The sequence below is a fragment of the Coregonus clupeaformis genome, chromosome 21 (genome assembly GCF_020615455.1).
Source record: "Coregonus clupeaformis isolate EN_2021a chromosome 21, ASM2061545v1, whole genome shotgun sequence".
NCBI classification, from domain to species: Eukaryota; Metazoa; Chordata; class Actinopteri; order Salmoniformes; family Salmonidae; genus Coregonus; species Coregonus clupeaformis.
The window spans coordinates 51,365,652-51,386,163 of NC_059212.1; the positions used below are offsets into that span (position 1 = coordinate 51,365,652).

A 20,512-nucleotide genomic window follows, 5' to 3' on the forward strand; every position below is an offset into this window, starting at 1 on the left:
TTCAAATAAACCTACCATTAAAATTATAGACTGATCATGTCTTTATCAGTGGGCAAACGTACACAAATCAGCAGGGGACCAAATACTTTTTTCCCTCACTGTATATACACTGCTCAAAAAAATAAAGGGAACACTTAAACAACACAATGTAACTCCAAGTCAATCACACTTCTGTGAAATCAAACTGTCCACTTAGGAAGCAACACTGATTGACAATAAATGTCACATGCTGTTGTGCAAATGGAATAGACAACAGGTGGAAATTATAGGCAATTAGCAAGACACCCCCAATAAAGGACTGGTTTTGCAGGTGGTGACCACAGACCACTTCTCAGTTCCTATGCTTCCTGGCTGATGTTTTGGTCACTTTTGAATGCTGGTGGTGCTTTCACTCTAGTGGTAGCATGAGACGGAGTCTACAACCCACACAAGTGGCTCAGGTAGTGCAGCTCATCCAGGATGGCACATCAATGCGAGCTGTGGCAAGAAGGTTTGCTGTGTCTGTCAGCGTAGTGTCCAGAGCATGGAGGCGCTACCAGGAGACAGGCCAGTACATCAGGAGACGTGGAGGAGGCCGTAGGAGGGCAACAACCCAGCAGCAGGACTGCTACCTCCGCCTTTGTGCAAGGAGGAGCAGGAGGAGCACTGCCAGAGCCCTGCAAAATGACCTCCAGCAGGCCACAAATGTGCATGTGTCTGCTCAAACGGTCAGAAACAGACTCCATGAGGGTGGTATGAGGGCCCGACGTCCACAGGTGGGGGTTGTGCTTACAGCCCAACACCGTGCAGGACGTTTGGCATTTGCCAGAGAACACCAAGATTGGCAAATTCGCCACTGGCGCCCTGTGCTCTTCACAGATGAAAGCAGGTTCACACTGAGCACATGTGACAGACGTGACAGAGTCTGGAGACGCCGTGGAGAACGTTCTGCTGCCTGCAACATCCTCCAGCATGACCGGTTTGGCGGTGGGTCAGTCATGGTGTGGGGTGGCATTTCTTTGGGGGGCCGCACAGCCCTCCATGTGCTCGCCAGAGGTAGCCTGACTGCCATTAGGTACCGAGATGAGATCCTCAGACCCCTTGTGAGACCATATGCTGGTGCAGTTGGCCCTGGGTTCCTCCTAATGCAAGACAATGCTAGACCTCATGTGGCTGGAGTGTGTCAGCAGTTCCTGCAAGAGGAAGGCATTGATGCTATGGACTGGCCCGCCCGTTCCCCAGACCTGAATCCAATTGAGCACATCTGGGACATCATGTCTCGCTCCATCCACCAACGCCACGTTGCACCACAGACTGTCCAGGAGTTGGCGGATGCTTTAGTCCAGGTCTGGGAGGAGATCCCTCAGGAGACCATCCGCCACCTCATCAGGAGCATGCCCAGGCGTTGTAGGGAGGTCATACAGGCACATGGAGGCCACACACACTACTGAGCCTCAATTTGACTTGTTTTAAGGACATTACATCAATGTTGGATCAGCCTGTAGTGTGGTTTTCCACTTTAATTTTGAGGTGACTCCAAATCCAGACCTCCATGGGTTGATACATTTGATTTCCATTGATCATTTTTGTGTGATTTTGTTGTCAGCACATTCAACTATGTAAATAAAAAAGTATTTAATACGATTATTTCATTCATTCAGATCTAGGATGTGTTATTTTAGTGTTCCCTTTATTTTTTTGAGCAGTGTATATATATATATTCCTTACTGGCCCAAGCACAGTCTGCTGTGCACTGCTTTCCCTGGGCCTTGAGTGTTTATAAGATCAGTAGAATTGTCTTCCAATTTTGACTGTTTTTGTTGTTGCCTGTGTTAGACTCAAATGACCCTGACTCAACTATGTTCTTATCACCTATTCTAGGGAGTTACATTGAGGTACAATACAATTTTAAGGTCTATTTTGGCAGAGCACGTTTTATACATACAGATTAATAGAATAGGGGTTTCTTGACATCCTCACTTTAGAAATGAAACTAAAATTGTAAAGCTGATTTAATGGGCTAGTGTAATTTCAGATTTGTATGTGTACAATGACGAGCTGCCAGTGTTACAAACTCGCAGTTGATCAAAGCAAAGAGAAACCCCGCTGCCTGGCCTGCTATGCGAGAGCACAACGATTTACCCTTTTTGGTCACTAACGCGTTCCGTTGGAAATCAAAGTCCACTTCGCTATTCATCCAAGAGTGATTTCGTGGATGTTATCAATATAAATTGTGATCTTCGAGGCCAGGTAATGTATCAAACAAGTTGTTAAAGTTTCGTGTCGGGTTGACCCTGTTTAAATCAAATGTTTATGGATTCGCGTTTTACACCACGAATTGTCAAATGTAGCAGACTGAACAGAGACCGAAATTATATATAACAAATTGATTCCAAAAATGTAAAAGCAACATTGTATCACTTCAGTGATCAATCACGCACAGTGCAATACTTTTAGTACTTTCACACTCTATCAACAGGAAAGTGACATGATCCCATTGCTAATGAGTATCTATCTATACTGTCTCGTGTGTAGTACACTATTTCATTTTTTTTTTTTTGTAAGAAACACAATAGGTTTGTATGTTTTCATTTCATATTTGAGCCCATAACCTATATGCATGATCCCTAGACATGCCATAGTAACCTTCTTCACCAGTGATCTATTTTTAATGATTCCTCTCTCTCTGTCCTGCAGGTGTTGTAAATGGCTGGGTCAGACCCAGTAGAGTGGTACTATGTGGGGGTGGATGTGGGGACAGCCAGTGTGAGGGCTGCTCTGGTCACAAGGGAGGGCCAAGTAAAGACCACTGCAGAGGAGATGGTCACCATCTGGAAACCTCACTCAGACCATTATGTCCAGTCATCCACTGACATTTGGGCTAAGTGCTGTAGCACAGTCCGGGTAGGTGTTAGAGACTGTGTTCAGGTGTGACTAAAGTGCTCTGCAAAGTGATACATTCTCTTGGAATTTCTTTAATTTTTGGCCTAGATTAGTATGATGCCTAACTCCAATACCTTTTTGAATACTTTTTGCCGTTTTGCAAGGTTTTCTCATTATATTCAGCAGCAATACAAAACAAAAACATAAAGAACAACATGTAACCAACACCATATTCCTATGACAGAAAGTGACCCAGGGAGTGCAGAGGAATCAGGTCAGAGGGGTGGGTTTTGATGCCACCTGTTCCCTAGTGGTCCTGGACCAGAACTTCCAGCCTGTAGCTGTCAACCAGGATGGTGAGTGAGAGAATGGTTAAAAATAGATAAATAGTTGAATGCTCACAGTGTTATTGAGTCCAACGTTTCAACTAGGTATTTGTCAAAATGTCTCCTCCTCCCCTCTCTGTTGCCCTGTGTGTAGGTGAGGCTGAGAGGAACGTGGTGATGTGGATGGACCATCGCGCTGCGGAGCAGGCTGCACGCATCACCAGCACCGGCCACAGGGTCCTGAGCAGGGTGGGAGGGGTGATGTCACCGGAGATGCAGCCCCCCAAGCTGCTCTGGCTGAAAGAGGTTAGAGGTCACCCACTATACGTCAACAGACTGTTTTATTATTGGACACCTCTGATTGGCTAGTTTGCCTAAGTGCTGTGGTTTATTGCCTTGAAGTTTTTATATAATTTTCCCCCTACCCATAATTCTTTGGTCAGAACCTGAGAGAGACATGCTGGAGGGACGCCACCCACTTTCTGGACCTCCCTGACTTCCTGTCCTGGAAAGCCACGGCTTCTCTGGCCAGGTGAGCTTTAGAACAGAAGGAGAGAGGGGTAGGAGGGGTTTGTGCGTGTTTGTGTATCTTGACCAGTCACAGTGGGTGTGTATCAGACAGATTCTCCCTTCTTCTTCAGGTCCTTATGTACTCTGGTGTGTAAGTGGACCTATTGCCCCACAGAAAAATGGGACACCAGCTTCTGGACAGCCATTGGTCTAGAGGACTTACTGGAAAACAACCATTCCAAAATAGGTGAGCAGAGTCAACCGGTTTTCAACATCAAGAGAGTTTTCCTGAATAAATGAAAGAAAAATTGAAATATCAAACTCCGCATTGGTTTCTCAATGGGAGTACCACTGACTCCAGCCACTGTGTGTTTCTCCACACCCATCTAGGCAGTGTGACCTGCTGTCCAGGGAGCCCAGTGGGAGAAGGCCTTACCCAGGAAGCTGCAGCCGAACTGGGGCTGGACATGGGCACCCCAGTGGGAGCCTCCCTTATCGATGCCCATGCCGGAGGCCTAGGTAGACACTCATTCCAAGGGTCTCCTCTGTTTTTTTGTTTGTAGTCACAAAATAGTTTTTGCGCATACCACTGGTGCTTCATATTGCCGCTAACAATCTATAAATGAGAATATAATAAAAATGTAGATGACAACTGAAGATGTTTGTGTGAGCAGCTCAGTAGAAACTACTGCAGGAGTTTATTATCATCACCTGGATCAGTCACCTAACCAGACCTTGGTCATCTGGTTCCGTTTAGGCAGTTAAACTGCTAATGAACTTCGACTTTTGACTCCTGCTGGGACCTCTGCTGATTACACTTGCATGGGGTCAAAGGTGAAAGTTTAAAGCACTGTGCTGTTCTAAACTGTTGTACATGTCAGACATGTACGTGCACTCTGCTCCTCCACCTCTGTGTACCTCCTCCTCTTTCCCACCTCCTCCCACATTTAAAACTAGAACCAGCTTGGCAACATTATCCCAGCAGTAAATGTCAGCACTATATTCCACCTTGGAGGTTACAGACCCACTTCAAAGAGTGAAGATACTGAGTTAACAATCCTCCATTTTGTGGCCCAGTCTCCCCATTGGCTATTATATAACCCGTGTTTTGGAATCATAAAGGATGTTTTATTCTTCTTGTCAAACAAATGTGTTCTTAGTGATAAAAAGAGAATAAGTAGAAGCCTTGTGCACAGTTTCCAACGGGCAGGTTATGGCAGGAACAACTGAGAATCGTTTTTTTATTTTGTTTTTATACATGTGTTTTGGGTATTCTCAGTGAACTTTGCAAAAGGTCAAAACGTAGAAGTGGAAATGTCAAGTAGGCAGAGGAATGAGAAATACCTTTTTTCCACGACATACTGTACTTGACAGAAATGTAAATTTACAAATGTTCTTGGTCCACGACCTTCCTAACTTTTTAACCATGTAAATAATGAGAATAAGGTGTGTTTTGTGGTTCCAGGTGTGATTGGTGCAGACGTGAGGGGGTTCTCCCTGGCCTGTGAGGACCAGCCAATCACGTCGCGCATGGCCATGATCTGTGGAACATCTTCCTGTCACATGGCGGTGAGTTGGTTAGACTTAAACAGCTCCTGTTGTCATGTAATATAATATGTGCCACTTGTCAGATTTGATCTGATTTACAGAACATTGACAGTGACAGACATATTCAGTATGTGGGGCCCATGCAGGAATCAAACCCACAACCCATCTTAGCCAAGTTTGTTTATCTAGCATGGCGAATAGTATTACAATGCCATTCATCAGCAGTCCTTCATGGTGACCAATCATGAGGGGTAGACCCTGACCTGCTGCAACCTCTTGAATCCTTCAGCTGGAGTCTAGTGTCATGAGCTTTAACATCTAGCTCTAGTAGGGGGAGGTGAGGGGGCCTGCTGCTGTGTTGAAGCCCATAGCTGTGTTGAAGCCTCTATGTGTTATTCTGTCCCCATGTGTTCAGATCAGCCAGGGGCCCCTGTTTGTACCGGGTGTGTGGGGACCCTACCTGTCCGCCATGGTGCCTGAGCTGTGGCTCAACGAGGGAGGACAGAGTGCTACTGGAAGACTGGTCAGTTCAGCTCTGCTCCCCCTGGGTCCTACTAGACCAGGCCTATTCAACTACTTGCACAAGGCCCTGCAGAACTGCTGGTTTTCTTCTCTACCTGGTAGTTCATTGATCTATTCATGTCACTGATTGGCCCAAGAACCCACATACCTGGAGTCCCAGTCTCCTCTCAGAAGGAGAGAAAGAACACCAGCAGTACCTTAACCCTGTAATTGTGACTTTGTCCATGTGTGAACTGTGACCTGAAGTAATCAGCTACATATGCATTATACTAGGCACTAGGGTTGCTCAAACCAGATCCACAACATCTTTCTTTTCTTTTCTTTCTTTTTTCTCCTACCTCAGATTGACTATGTGGTGAAAGGTCATGTAGCCTACCCCCAGCTACAGGAGCAGGCTGTGAAAGGGTCAGCTATTTACAGAAAAATCATATCTATTAAAACAACAACAACATACAATTCACATGGAATAGTACAGAATACACATTTAACATGAACCACATACTCTGTCCAGATATGTACTCTGCCCAGGCGCCTGTAGGCCCAGAATGCTCAGAATCCATATGTTTAACCTACTTAACCTTAACCTACTAAGAGCATGGTGTAAATGTCTGTTATCACCTGTCCTGGCATGTCAATTGACAAACTCCTTGGGCAATGGGAAAACAAGTTTTTCTAGCTCGTAAACAATGTGCCGTCTGTCCACCTTCCATTGCGAAATAATGATTGATTTACTATAGCTCGAAGGCATTACATAGTTCCAATAGCAGCTGAGAAGTCAATTACTTTTTACACTTTACAAAATAGATTCCCAATGAAAAACCACCTTGCTACACAAATAATTGGCAATCAACAACATAATACAAAGTAGGTTTAAAGAAGTGTAACATCCCCTATATTTCCCTGCAGTGGGGAGCATATCTACAGTTACCTGAACAGACACCTGTCCTCCATGGCTAAAGACCTGGGGGCTCCCCTGGACCTGCTGGCCTCCAGCCTCCACGTCTGGCCAGACTTTCATGGCAACCGCTCCCCCCTGGCGGACCCCACCCTGAGGGGCGCGGTGAGGAGAGACCACCTCTGGCTCAGGGCTCTGATAGACTGCTCCCAGATCTGTTTATGCTATCTTGCCTAGTCCTATGGTCATTGGGCAAGAACAATGACCATAGGAGTTGGCAACACACACTCATCATATGCTGCCGCTGCTCATTTCTTTATTTGTACTATTATTATTATCTATTCTGATGCCTAGTCACTTTACCCTGCCTTTATGTACATATCTACCTCAAATACCTCCAGCCCCTGCACCTTGATCTGGTACTGGTACTCTGTAAATAGATAGCTTAATTCTTGTGAACTTTATTTTTTACTCTGCATCGTTGGGAAGGGCTCGTAAGCAAGCATTTCACGGTAAAGTCTACACCCGTTGTATTCGGCACATGTGACAAACACTTTTTATGTTATTAGTGTTTGTTTTGAAGAGAGCACAAACTGATCTGGGACCAGGCTAGGGCTCTGACCCTCTGAGCTCAGAAATCATTCAGAAACAAATGTCATCATGCTATATAAAAGTAAATGAAGGGTTTTAAGCCACATTGTCAAAATGCCAGACCTGTATGACTTTGCTTATGAATGATTTGTGAAGCATCTATGTAGTTCTTATGAATATGAATGCTCTACAAAGCTTTTCTAAGTGGTACTGAAGGTGTTCTGTGTGTGTACAGGTGGTTGGGCTGTCATTGTCCCAGACCCTGGATGACCTGGCCCTCCTTTACCTTGCTACTGTACAGGCACTGGCTGTAAGTTTCACTAGTAATAATACATAGTACTTATATAGCGCTTTTCTGAAACCCCAAAAAGCATGAATACTACATTTAATATAAACATGTCACACATTGCTTGAAATATTTACCTAGATTATCCTATCCTAAATTATTGTGTGTGGTTATGATAGCCAGAGGAGTACGCCCTCCCTCTAAGTTGTATAAAGGGCTTTATAAACTAATTAGATTGATTGATTGATTGGTTTTATATTGCAACAATCCACTCCTGCCTCTCTCCTTTCAGCTGGGCACCCGGCATATCCTAGAGGCCATGACACAGGCAGGACATGACATCACAGCCCTCTTCCTGTGTGGGGGGTTGAGTAAGAATCCTCTTTATGTGCAGATTCAAGCCAATGCCACAGGTGGGTGATGGAGGGTGATCTAGTTTGTGTCCAGCAGCCATAAAACGTTTTGAAACGAGAGTAAAACAGGGGAGGTACTACCAAACCTGAATTTGAGAAACACCCCCACTGAAAACAAACCTAGATTGTTTCAGTTGAGGTTCTGAATTATTATTTAGAAATGTATATTTCTCATTATGAAGAGAGTGACTTAAACACTCAAATGAATTCCTTATTTGTAAAATAACTTGAGAGTGCTTATGAACGGATGTAACAATATTACTTGTTGTGTTCTCAGGGTTGCCCTTGGTGCTGCCTGCACAGACAGAGGCTGTGTTGGTGGGAGCAGCAGTTCTAGGTGCCTGTGCTTCCCATGATTATAGCTCCATACAGGTGGGTGCAGCACACACACAATAAACACAGCAGTAGAATATTTAGTTTGGCATCATAGCATTCCTGACTCCATACTACCATCTACTGGAGAGAAACTAAAGTAAAGGAGAAATGCACAGATTCCCTTGCTGTGTCTCAAAATCAAATCAAATGTAATTTGTCACATGTGCCGAATACAACAGGTGTAAACCTTACCGTGAAATGCTTAATTACAAGCCCTTAACCAACAATGCAGTTTTAAGAAAATAGAGTTATGGTCCTCTGTAGCTCAATTGGTAGAGCATGGCGCTTGTAACGCCAGGGTAGTGGGTTCGATCCCCGGGACCACCCATACGTAAAAATTTATGCACACATGACTGTAAGTCGCTTTGGATAAAAGCGTCTGCTAAATGGCATATTATTATTATTATTATATTATAAAATATTTACTAAATAAACTAAAGAAAAAAGAAAAAAAAAGTTACACAATAAAATAACAATAATGAGGCTATATACAGGGGGCACTGGTACCGAGTCAATGTGCGGGGGTACAGGTTAGTCCAGGTAATTTGTACATGTAGGTAGGGGTAAAGTGACTATGCATAGATAATAAACAGCGAGTAGCAGCAGTGTAAAAACAAGGTGGGGGGGTCAATGCAAATAGTCTGGGTGGCCATTTGATGAATTGTTCAGCACTCTTATGGCTTAAGGAGGAGACTTGTGCATAGTCTGGTGAGATGACATGGAGGTAGCTAGATATCTATCTAAAGAGAGGGCTCTGGGGGTGTCGCTCTGTGGCATTCAGCAGCATACCTCTGAACACTGGGTAGTGGCCCACCCGGTAAGCCAGACGTGCTAAAAATAAGAATATGTATTATTGTTTGGACTGGGTCGCACCTGTCACCTCATTTGGAGTCAAAACTGCTCATGCAGTTGGTGCTGTCTGAGGATTTGAGCTAGGGATGACGGACTAGGGATGACAGGGCAGTGTGAACTATAGAGCTTATATAGAAGGATATGTATAAGGCCAGGAACTGAGAATTGGGCTGCCTACGTACTGTATGTCACAAACTACATAGACAGTTGGGCCTTTCCTTTTCAAACCAGGTCATGGGCTGTTCTCTACCTCACCTCTCGAGATAGATTAAAACTGAATGTGTATGATTAATTGAGCAGTGCTTGATTTATGAATGCATGTTTTAGGAGGCGATGGAGAAAATGGCCAAAGTGGGAAAAGTTGTTCAGCCTGACCACGAGCTCCGGAGGTGAGACGAGAGACTGGCCTGCATCAGTGTTGGGTTTCATTGGTCAAACGTCTGTGGGTTGTGCTGGAGGCATGTGCTGGGATACAATGATTAATTAACGTTAATGTGGGAAACATTTATCACTACTGATATATTAAAGTATATTTGTTATCAGGTCAGCTTGTAATTTTGTTCTAATGATGTCCTTCTAATAATGTTTTTATAATGTTGTAGTATCTGACTGGAGGAACTGTGTTCTCTCTCTCTTAGCTTTTACAGGAAGAAGCACTCTGTGTTCCTGCGCCTCCATGTCCACCAGAGGGAGTACATGGCCTTTATGAATGACTGACTGAGAACCAAGAGGTGCCACCGTCCAACCTGAAATGGCAGACAGTACTCCCAACACCGAGGTTGGATTAGTCTGAATGCGATATCAGGTAGAGACTGTGGAAACGGCTATGATATCAGACACCCAAATTAGTTGATTCCAAAAATCAGCTGGACCTAGATACCCAATACCCCTATAAAAGTCAGAGGAGAAAAGAGTCTGAACTCAAATGTGATTTATCATTTGCAAAATGGTGGTGACACTGTCCATCTTGACTTGATGCATGGGGGAAGATGCAGGATATTAATGAAATATTCCAGTATTTCAGATTTTAAACTTGACGTGCAGTCCTGGCCTGAAAATGTAATATGGTCTACAGTACCATCCACAGGACACTGATAAGAGTTCAAAAGGCACTGACAGAAAAAGTCCACCTGTGAAAAGCAATAAAACAGTCATCATGAAATATATTTTTGTAAGAAATTATGCAAGTTTATAAGAATTTGGAATTGTGTCCAATGTAACTTTTTCACACCTAGGCCTATTTGCTATTATTAATCCCTATCTCACTGATCTCCTCTCTTTGATCTCCTCTTATCACACACCTTCTCTCTCTGATCTCATCTATTTGATATCCTATTATCACACACACTCTCTTTGATCTCTTATCACACATTATGTATCTGATCTCCTCTTATCACACACATTATCGCTTTGATCTCTCATCACACACATTCTCGCTTTGATCTCATCTTATCACACACATTCTCTCTTTGATCTATCTTATCACACACATTCTCTCTTTGATCTCTCTTATCACACACATTCTCTCTCTGATCTCTCTTATCACACACATTCTCTCTCTGATCTCCTCTTATCGCTTTCTCTATCACGTCTCTAACCTCTATCCTGTCTCCTACTGTCCGAGCAGGCCATAGAGGAATGTGTGTTCCTGTTCCTTACAGGATCAAAGACCATAATCTCTGAGGTGACACAGAGGAATGCTCAAATCCCCCACAGCTGAGTTAACAGGACTGGGTCATGTCCAGACCCATGACAGAATATCATGCTGACATCAGTCACCTGTATAGTCTCGTGTGGCAAACTCATGGTGGCGGGCTGTGGGAAGAGACTATGTTATTGTAGCGAATTCAGGGTTAGCCCCGACCGGGACTTGAACCCAGGTCCAGTCACTGTCAACCCAACACCTTAGCCGTTACACCATGAGATCCGATCCTCTGGACGAGGTTGGTAGGTGTTGGGTTACAGTTGCTTTATTGACTGCAATTTATTTTTATTTTATTTATTTCACCTTTATTTAACCAGGTAAACCAGTTGAGAACAAGTTCTCATTTACAACTGCGACCTGGCCAAGATAAAGCAAAGCAGTGCGATAAAAACAACAACACAGAGTTACATATGGGGTAAAACAAAACAAAGTCAAAAATACAACAGAAATACATATAATATACAGTGTGCAAATTTAGCAAGTTATGGAGGTAAGGCAATAAAATAGGCTATAGTGCAAAATAATTACAATTTAGTATTAACACTGGAATGATGTGCAAGAGATGATGTGCAAATAGAGATACTGGGGTACAAATGAGCAAAATAAATAACAATATAGGGATGAGGTAGTTGGGCGGGCTAATTTCAGATGGGCTGTGTACAGGTGCAGTGATCGGTAAGGTGCTCTGACAACTGATGCTTAAAGTTAGTGAGGGAGATAAGTGTCTCCAGCTTCAGAGATTTTTGCAATTTGTTCCAGTCATTGGCAGCAGAGAACTGGAAGGAATTGCGGCCAAAGGAGGTGTTGGCTTTGGGGATGACCAGTGAGATATACCCGCTGGAGCGCAGACTACGGGTGGGTGTTGCTATGGTGACCAATGAGCTAAGATAAGGCGGGGATTTGCCTAGCAGTGATTTATAGATGGCCTGGAGCCAGTGGGTTTGGCGACGAATATGTAGTGAGGACCAGCCAACAAGAGCGTACAGGTCACAGTGGTGGGTATTATATGGGGCTTTGGAGACAAAACGGATGGCACTGTGATAGACAACATTCAATTTGCTGAGTAGAGTGTTGGAGGCTATTTTGTAAATGACATCGCCGAAGTCAAGGATCGGTAGGATAGTCAGTTTTACGAGGGCATGTTTGGCAGCATGAGTGAAGGAGGCTTTGTTGCGAAATAGGAAACCGATTCTAGATTTAACTTTGGATTGGAGATTCTTAATGTGAGTCTGGAAGGAGAGTTTACAGTCTAACCAGACACCTAGATATTTGTAGTTGTCCACATACTCTAGGTCAGACCCGTCTAGAGTAGTGATTCTAGTCGGGTGGGCGGGTGCAAGCAGCGTTCGGTTGAAGAGCATGCATTTAGTTTTACTAGTGTTTAAGAGCAGTTGGAGGCTACTGAAGGAGTGTTGTATGGAATTGAAGCTCGTTTGGAGGTTTGTTAACACAGTGTCCAATGAAGGGCCAGATGTATACAAAATGGTGTCGTCTGCGTAGAGGTGGATCTGAGAGTCACCAGCAGCAAGAGCGACGTCATTGATATACACAGAGAAAAGAGTTGGCCCAAGAATTGAACCCTGTGGCACCCCCATAGAGACTGCCATAGGTCCAGACAACAGGCCCTCCGATTTGACACATTGAACTCTATCTGAGAAGTAGTTGGTGAACCAGGCGAGGCAGTCATTTGAGAAACCAAGGCTATTTAGTCTGCCAATAAGAATGTAAGTAAGTAACACTTATTCACAGACCATGAATAAGTAACACTGAAGTGAAACTAAAGGCTGTGTTGCCGTTGAAGGCGTTTTATTCATGGTCTCACGATTAGAAGTATGGCAGCACACCTGTCCAAGGTATTTAATACATCTTAAACCTGACAACTGCACATTCAACTCCATAAATCAAGTTGTCAGTATTTATGGATTTGCTGAATCTGGCCAACTTGTCTAGCTATGTGTCTTTGAACATGCCAGTACTACAACATGTGCGACATGACCACGTCCTGAGTCCATAGTATCAGCAAAATGCTACCAGTCAATCTGTGATATGATCAGCACTCCACCATCATAAAGAGAATGGCAATCTCCCTCTGTGGTTCTGTGGGAGACTGTGTGACTATAGGTGTGATCCTCTGCTGCCCCTCATGGCTGTGGTGTGTAGCGCAGGTACTTCCTTCCTGAGGGTAGCTCTTTGGAGTAGATCCCTGCAGTGAACATGGCTGCTGCCTCCTCCTCAGGGATGTTTGGAGGAACCATCACACGCTCGCCAGGCTGGACAGAGAGAGGGAATGAGAAGGGGAGTTAGCAGAGAAAATAGAAATGGGCATAAGTGGCATATTGATATTGCGCTGATGATAGTATTTGGAGAACAATAAAAATAGTTGCCGTGATGAATGATGTTAACTGATTGTCTATAGGGTCACTCAAGCTGCCATTTATATTTGACTGATAATACTTCCTGAAGGATGCTGCAAATGCTACTCTCAGGCTAAAGAGCTTGACAGGGATTGGCTGACTGACCTGCCAGTCAGCAGGGGTGGCCACCCGGTTCTTTGCTGTGAGCTGCAGGGAGTCGACCACTCTCAGGATCTCATCAAAGTTACGCCCCGTTGTGGCAGGGTAGAGCAGGGACAGCTTCAGCTTCTTGTCTTGGCCAATCACAAAAACCTGAGACACAAAAAAATGTCACACTTTGGTGGGATGGCATTAGGCAGGTAGGGGATGAGTTTGTGTGTGACAGAGCGAGAGAGTGTAGCAGATAAGGGCTAGTGAGCTGTGTTCACTAGCAGGAAGCCATCATGCGGTGATATCACCCTCACTGATTAATATAAAAAGATTACGTCATGCAACAAGGGGCTGAGGTAGTGTGTGTTTTTGCGAGACGGGGTGGTGGGGGAGGGGTAGTTAACTCATACTAGCCAGTGAAGGTAGGCTGCTTGCATCAGCATGAATAAGTAATGTTTATGGAAAATAGAGCACAAGAAAGAGGAGGATGATCTCATTATGGGCAATGACTGAGAAACGGTAGAGTGCAATACTGACAGGAAGAAAGCGAGAGAAAGGGTGTCAGTGTCTGTCTGTCTGTCTGTCTGTGCCTGTGTACGTGTGTGCGCGTGCATGCGTGTGTATTTTGACACTCACACAGCGGGCAGTGAGGGGCATGCCTTCCTTGTCCTTCTCATCTGGATCCAGCATGCCCAGGGCCACTGCCAGCTCCCTCTGACTGTCTGCTATGATGGGGAAGGGGAACTCACAGCCAGACTCCTCATTGTTGTAGGCCAGGATGTCCTACAGGACCACAGCACAGCCCTCCATTACTAAACACACTGGTCATTGGTATACCCACTCAAAACTGTGTCCCAAATGGCACCCTATCCCCTTTGACCTAGTCAAAAGTAGTGCATTATAAAAGGGTATAGGGTGCCATTTGGGACAAGCCTATACCTTGGTCCAGCCACGGTGATCCTCCAGACTGTCAATGGACAGGGCGATCATCTTCACGTTGCGCCTGCTGAACTCGCCGCTGAGTTTGGCTGCTCGGCCCAGCTCTGTGGTGCAGACAGGGGTGTAGTCACGGGGGTGGGAGAACAGGATACCCCAGCTAGAGAGAGAGAGGGTGGGGAGTGATAGATAGAGGGAGATATAGAGATTTGTAGGGGCCTAGCAGAGGAATGTCAGCCTCTGTCCCCCTGCTTCCGTGTTTCTGTTTTAGTGGAGCGGCTAAGCTGCAAAATTTGACTCAATCGTTCACTTTGTGATAAAAGCACCACATTTGGCCATGGTAGGCATCTTACAAAATGGCCACTGTTGGTAATACAATATTGCAGTTACAAAGTAATTTTTTGCTGTTGTTGATAAACACACCACATTTGGCACAGAGTTAGATGTATGTATCCTGAAAAGATTTAGATAGGGAGCCATCACGTTTGGAGGTCCCTTAGGGAGCAGTAAGTACACATTTACCTGATTCTGCCTCAGATCAACAGTCACCACCAAAAGCCCATGGCATACCAAACTGTGGCATAGCCTTTACTTTGTTGAAATAGAAAAACATTATATTCAACTGCAAGTAGAAAAACTAGTGTGTCATACTTTTGTTCATGAAACCGGTTGAAATAAAAATATTACATGTGCCAGGCACAGTTCTTGTCTGACTGAAGCACAGCTTGAGAGATTTGTTGTCCACAGCAATTGTGAACTATTCCAACTCAATGGCAGGGGTATTTTCCCAGGTACAGCTGAAGTTGGTCTGTATTTGCTCCTTGCATTGCAAAGTAGCTTTAGTAGCCATTTTGTCGGGAACCCAACCAGTCTTAACCAGTAGACCAAAATAATATTCTGTTCTGGGCCGAAGCTGGTCGTAAGTCGCAGGCAGGGTTACCTCATCTATAGAGCGTTCTAACTCACCTCTGATACACGCAGTCTCAGAAATATTATTTTTCTACAATACATAACTGCTGTATTTCCCTATGTGCTCATTGTATTATACTGTGTGTAACTGTTAAACATTTTAAACAGATTCAGGCCAAGAAGTAAAGGCCATGACTTTTACAAAAGTCAAATAAGTATAAGCCATGACTTTATATACAGTGCATTCGGAAAGTATTCAGACCCACATTTTGTTACGTTACAGCCTTATTCTAAAAATGATTAAATTACCCCCCCCCCTCAATCTACATACAATACCCCATAATGACAAAGCGAAAACTGTTTTTTGGAAATATTTGCAAATGTATTAAAAATACAAAACAGATACCTTATTTACATAAGTATTCAGACCCTTTGCTATGAGACTCAGAATTGAGCTCAGGTGCATCCTGTTTCCATTGATCATCCTTGATGTTTTTACAACTTGATTGGAGTCCACCTGTGGTCAATTAAATTGATTGGACATGATTTGATTTGGAAAGGCACACCTGTCTATATAAGGTCCCACAGTTGACAGTGCATGTCAGAGCAAAAACCAAGCCATGAGGTTGAAGGAATTGTCCGTAGAGCTCAGTGACAGGATTGTGTCGAAGCACAGATCTGGGGAAGGGTATCAAATACTTTTTGCAGCATTGAAGGTCCCCAAGAACACAGTGGCCTCCATCATTCTTAAATGGAAGAAGTTTGGAACCACCAAGACTCTTCCTAGAGCTGGCCGCACGGCCAAACTGAGCAATTGGGGGAGAAGGGCCTTGGTCAGGGAGGTGATCAAGAACCCGATGGTCACTCTGACAGAGCTCCAGAGTTCCTCTGTGGAGATGGGAGAACCTTTCAGAAGGACAACCATCTCTGCAGCACTCCATCAATCAGGCCTTTATGGTAGAGTGGACAGACACTCCTCAGTAAAATGCACATGACAGCCCGCTAGGATTTGCCAAAAGGCACCTAAAGGACTCTCAGACTATGAGAAACAAGATTCTCTGGTCTGATGAAGCCAAGATTGAACTCTTTGGCCTGAATGCCAAGCGTCACGTCTGGAGGAAACCTGGCACCATCCCTACGGTGAAGCATGGTGGTGGCAGCATCATGCTGTAGGGATTTGCAAACATTTCTAATAACCTGTTTTTGCTTTGTCATTATGGGGTATTGTGTGTAGATTGATGAGGAAAAAAACTATTTAATCAATTTTAGAATAAGGCTGTAATGTAGCAAAATGTAGAAAATGTAAAGGGGTCTGAATACTTTCTGAATGCACTGTAGATTAAAGGTTTGTAAAATAGTAGTACAGTCTGCAGTAAGATGGCTGCCACAGCTCCCAGGGGCCAAATCTACATTTTACATTTTTAGTAATTTAGCAGACGCTCTTATCCAGAGTGACTTACAGTTAGTGAGTGCATAATTTTTTTTCGAACCCACAACCCTGGCGTTGCAAACGCCATGCTCTACCAACTGAGCTACGTCCCTGCCGGCCATTCCCTCCCCTACCCTGGACCAATTGTGCGCCGCCCCATGGGTCTCCCGGTCGCGGCCGGCTATGACAGAGCCTGGATTCGAACCAGGATCTCTAGTGGCGCAGCTAGCACTGCGATTCAGTGCCTTAGACCACTGCGCCACCTGATTATGTCAAGCAACCTAAATATCCATTCAAAAAATGTATTTGATCATGTAAAGTACCAGGAAGAAAAATATAGCCGGCCTCAAGTGTGGCCACAGAGAGCTTGCTTTGTCGCACCAATTGACGTTTCAGTGTTGTCAGCGTTTTCATTGAGTGGGCTCAGAGAATAAATGATTTGAGCTGCACGCAAGCAGTTAAAACCATAGACCATGAGTAAAGATACATGTCTAAATATTATTCAAATAGGGGAAGAACAGCTGTTTATTATTATATCTACGAAAAAAGTGCAGATGCCAACGCATCCTAGCAATACCCAATAGGTTTCAAATAAACATTCACACCCACCCACACAGTTTGAGAGTAGGCTATGACAGCTTTCAGCATAATCAACCTGACGATTTTTGCCAAACTATACTAAACCTTTCTTTTTACAAGTTAATGATTTAGGCATAATATTTAGAAACAGGCGCCTTAGTTAATGCAAAGCATATAGTGAAATCGAAAAGAGAACATTATATAATGGAAAACAGGAACCTCCGGTAGTCTATTCCAAAATGCCAACACGTGATTTCAATCGATGGCATATTTCATCTCATATCAGCCTTTAAAATTACTTACGAGTCACCCAAAAAATCATGGAATTTAATTTGGCCGTTAGTGGTTTCGGCCTCAAAATTAGGAAACACATCTCCGAGCAGTAGTCCAGGCATGGTTGCAATGAAAAGGCGCGCGCTCCAATGACAGCAGGTTCAAATCGTCTTACCCGGAACACGTCTTAACACTTATAATGATCATTTTTCAAGTTTCAAATGTCATTTTTTTGTACACGTGATTTTTTAAAACCTGTCCAGTGTGCGTTTACAGGTGATTTGAACGTTTGTTATGATAATTTTTCACTTGCTTTTTTCAAGTGTCAAAAGTAAATGTTACACGTGTTCTTTACACCTGTCCAGGGCCCAGATTCACAAAACTTTCTTAAGAAGAAATTTCTTCTTAACAGCGATTTTTTTTTCTTAACTATAGATTTATGAAAAAAGTTAAGCAAAGTTGCTATTCCTCAAAAAGGTTATTGAAAAATGTATTGCGCTATTTCTTATGTATCCCCTTAAGCGAAGAGTTAAGAAGAAATTTGATTCTTGAAAATAAAGTTATTGGAAATGTTCTTAATTCCAAGATAGCTAAACCTTTGTCTTAAACTCAGGGCAGTAAAATAATAAACTCAGGAAAGCAATTGAACATGTTTAATTCACTCACAAACTTAATCTGAAAGTTTCAGTATTGATTATTTTAAATCCAATAACATGTTTTAGAACAGTAATCTCAGTACAAAATATGCTAACATGATTGCCATTGCTAGCTAGATAGCCAGCTAAATCGGTTGCCTAGCAACAAACATTTTTGAAAAGATTGGTTAGAAGCTATTTGACAAGTTTGTAAGAAAATCATTACATCTTAAGATATTGTTGAGGAATTGCACTTACAAACTATCTTATGAACTTCTTTTTTTTTTTTTCTCCATAAGAAGCTTCTTAAGTTTTTGTGTAAGAAGTGTTTTGTGAATCTGGGTCCAGTGCGCATTTACAGGTGATTAGAACGCTTGTTATGGTGTTTTTTTCCATGTGTTCTTTACACCTATCCAGTGTGGGTTTACAGGTGATTTGAATGCTTTTATGATCTTTCTTCACTTGCTTTTTTCAAGTGTCAAAAGTAAAATGTACAGTGTTCTTTACACCTGTCCAGTGCGCATTTACTGGTGATTAGAACGCTCTAACCCAGAGACTGTCTAGAGTCTCGCACCAGAGACTGGGTGGGCCGAGCCCCGGGGACATCGACTTGTGGCTCACCAAGCGGCTAGGGGTGTGTGTCTGTGAGGACTCGTCCTGAGGCAGCATTCGGCCCCTGGTGAGGCTGGTGAAGATCACTGGCCACTCCGTGCCCTGGTTCATCAGCACCTTGTACTGTCTACTCCGTGGTGAAACCATCCCTTTAAAGCTGCATTAGGTTAATGGTCTGGACAGTGTCACACACAGAGCTGCGTAATTGGCCAAAGCTCATCAATTCACGAAAGTGTCTGATATTGCATTCGTATCCTTTATAAAATCTGGCGATTCATTTTGCGTTCTGTGGTAGACAAAGAGCAGTATCCATTTTAATCGTGGCTCCATCATCGAGTCGTTCTGTAGTAGCTGGCATTGCGATGGGCCTGCGCCAAAGACCAGGGCCCATGGAAAGTTATTTCCTTTCAACCTCCCGATTTACAGTGTCAACTCTGGAGAGACACAGGAAATACAGCAGCAGCGTTTACATGGCACCGCATTTGGGTTGTTGATGAGAGTTCTTAAGGGTTAGGCCTACCCGGATTGTCATATTTTCCTAGTGGAAGTGGAAGACTTCCCAGGTCCCAGGATGGGCAATGATGACCTTCTATTTAGAAGCTTTTTAAGACTCTTTAGAACCTTGTATGGGCTAACATTTGACCAAAATGACATTTGTGGTATGTTGACTTGAAACATCCTTTTGGCCCCATACAACTCTTCCTTGCTCACTCTCTGTTTCTCTCTTCCCCCCTCCCCTTCCCCTCATCCTCAGCTCTACTCCTGGACCTGGGTCTGGTCCAGATTGTAAAGACTTTGTTCCGTCGCCGGAGGCCTCCCGCCCAGAACCGCTCCAACATATTCTCTACCTTCTTCGTGGAGCGTTACTCCTTCCCCTCCATCCACTCCACGTGGGCTGCCATGTGTGCTCGCTTCCTGCTGGCCCAGCTGGTGGTGACAGCCCCCCTGAGGGGCCTGGTGCTGGGCCAGCCTGGTGAGCCTGTCCCGAGTTCTGTGGGGAGGCACTACGTTACGGATGTTGGCTTCGGCCTGGCCATGGGCTACTACCAGTACGGCCTGGTGGAGAGGCTTTGGCTGCTGTGGGACTGCCTACAGGACCTCCATGACATGGTACGGAGCCTGGGATAGGACAAGGACCAGGACCACCCAGCATCTAGAGGGTCTCACTAGCCTGGATTCCAAACTGGATATTGTTCCTGTTTCTATTGTTTTTGTTCAAGGCTTTGCTGTTTTGGCGAAGGGACTGTTCTTTAGTAATGGAAGGAGGTTTGGTTTCTTATGCTCTTTATGTGGGAAAAGTGTATATTTATTGCCTCAGCAAAAGTACAATTGGCCAAGAGAGAATGGCTGTATTCTGTTTTAGAATAGAATAGAAAAACTTAATTGAACACAATGTGGAAATATTTTCTCCCTATATATTTTTTTGTGGTATGCAATGCATTTATAGTATTTCGATCTGTTCTGCCAATTGCCAAGTGGCATTCAGTTACAGTTGATGATTTTGGCACAGACTCTATGGAGCGGTATGTATTCTTCTGTATATTTACTTTACATAGCCCCCATAGCTATTATCGTTTGAAAAATAGATTTTATGATGGGTGGGTAAGAATTAATGATATATTGTTTTAATTGTGTGTCACAGGTTCTACTGGTAAGGAGTGACAGACAGTGTTTTATAATGACACAGTCAATAAAGACGTTGCCAACCTATGACTTTCACACTGAAATAGGATAAAACGAAGGGAAGAAT

General features: G+C 43.9%; 2 protein-coding genes and 1 pseudogene across 4 annotated transcripts; 2 read left to right on the forward strand and 1 right to left on the reverse strand.

The window, feature by feature from the left end:
• The first annotated feature begins 2,123 nt into the window (after positions 1–2,123).
• fggy (FGGY carbohydrate kinase domain containing) lies at positions 2,124–19,601 on the forward strand. Of its 3 annotated transcripts, XR_005994756.2 has the most exons (17): positions 2,124–2,229; positions 2,677–2,883; positions 3,107–3,218; positions 3,343–3,494; positions 3,632–3,720; positions 3,830–3,945; positions 4,089–4,217; positions 5,164–5,267; positions 5,662–5,769; positions 6,112–6,173; positions 6,675–6,828; positions 7,490–7,564; positions 7,833–7,953; positions 8,231–8,325; positions 9,508–9,569; positions 9,819–9,985; positions 19,517–19,601. XR_005994756.2 is itself a non-coding variant. In XM_041842774.2 (16 exons), exons 2-16 carry the CDS (start codon positions 2,686–2,688, stop codon positions 9,895–9,897), a joined length of 1,656 nt encoding a protein of 551 aa, XP_041698708.1. In that variant the 5' UTR covers positions 2,124–2,229; positions 2,677–2,685; the 3' UTR covers positions 9,898–10,344. The 3 variants fall into 3 exon arrangements, 2 of the variants coding, with proteins under 2 accessions (XP_041698708.1, XP_041698709.1); XM_041842774.2 differs by lacking the exon at positions 19,517–19,601 and having other exon boundaries at positions 9,819–10,344; XM_041842775.2 differs by lacking the exons at positions 5,662–5,769; positions 19,517–19,601 and having other exon boundaries at positions 9,819–10,344.
• On the reverse strand, positions 12,664–17,879 carry LOC121535573 (peroxiredoxin-6). Its single transcript, XM_041842777.2, has 5 exons — positions 17,546–17,879; positions 14,329–14,485; positions 14,026–14,172; positions 13,405–13,551; positions 12,664–13,155 (listed from the first exon to the last, which is right to left on the reverse strand). The coding sequence occupies exons 1-5, from the start codon at positions 17,635–17,637 to the stop codon at positions 13,027–13,029; spliced, it is 672 nt and encodes a 223-aa protein (XP_041698711.1). The 5' UTR covers positions 17,638–17,879; the 3' UTR covers positions 12,664–13,026.
• Positions 18,545–20,470, forward strand: LOC121534495 (annotated as a pseudogene).
• The last annotated feature ends 42 nt before the right edge of the window (positions 20,471–20,512 follow it).

Bases quoted from the DNA above. Each gene is read 5' to 3' on its own strand.
- LOC121535573 (XM_041842777.2), bottom strand. From the start codon at position 17,637: ATGCCTGGACTACTGCTCGGAGATGTGTTTCCTAATTTTGAGGCCGAA. The intron at 14,486-17,545 runs GTAAGTAATTTT...CTCTCTCTCTAG, and splicing joins CATGATTTTTTGGGTGACTC to CTGGGGTATCCTGTTCTCCC. The intron at 14,173-14,328 runs GTATAGGCTTGT...GTGGTCCTGTAG, and splicing joins ATCACCGTGGCTGGACCAAG to GACATCCTGGCCTACAACAA.
- fggy (XM_041842774.2), top strand. From the start codon at position 2,686: ATGGCTGGGTCAGACCCAGTAGAGTGGTACTATGTGGGGGTGGATGTG. The intron at 5,770-6,111 runs GTCAGTTCAGCT...CTCCTACCTCAG, and splicing joins AGAGTGCTACTGGAAGACTG to ATTGACTATGTGGTGAAAGG. The intron at 7,565-7,832 runs GTAAGTTTCACT...CTCTCCTTTCAG, and splicing joins CTACTGTACAGGCACTGGCT to CTGGGCACCCGGCATATCCT.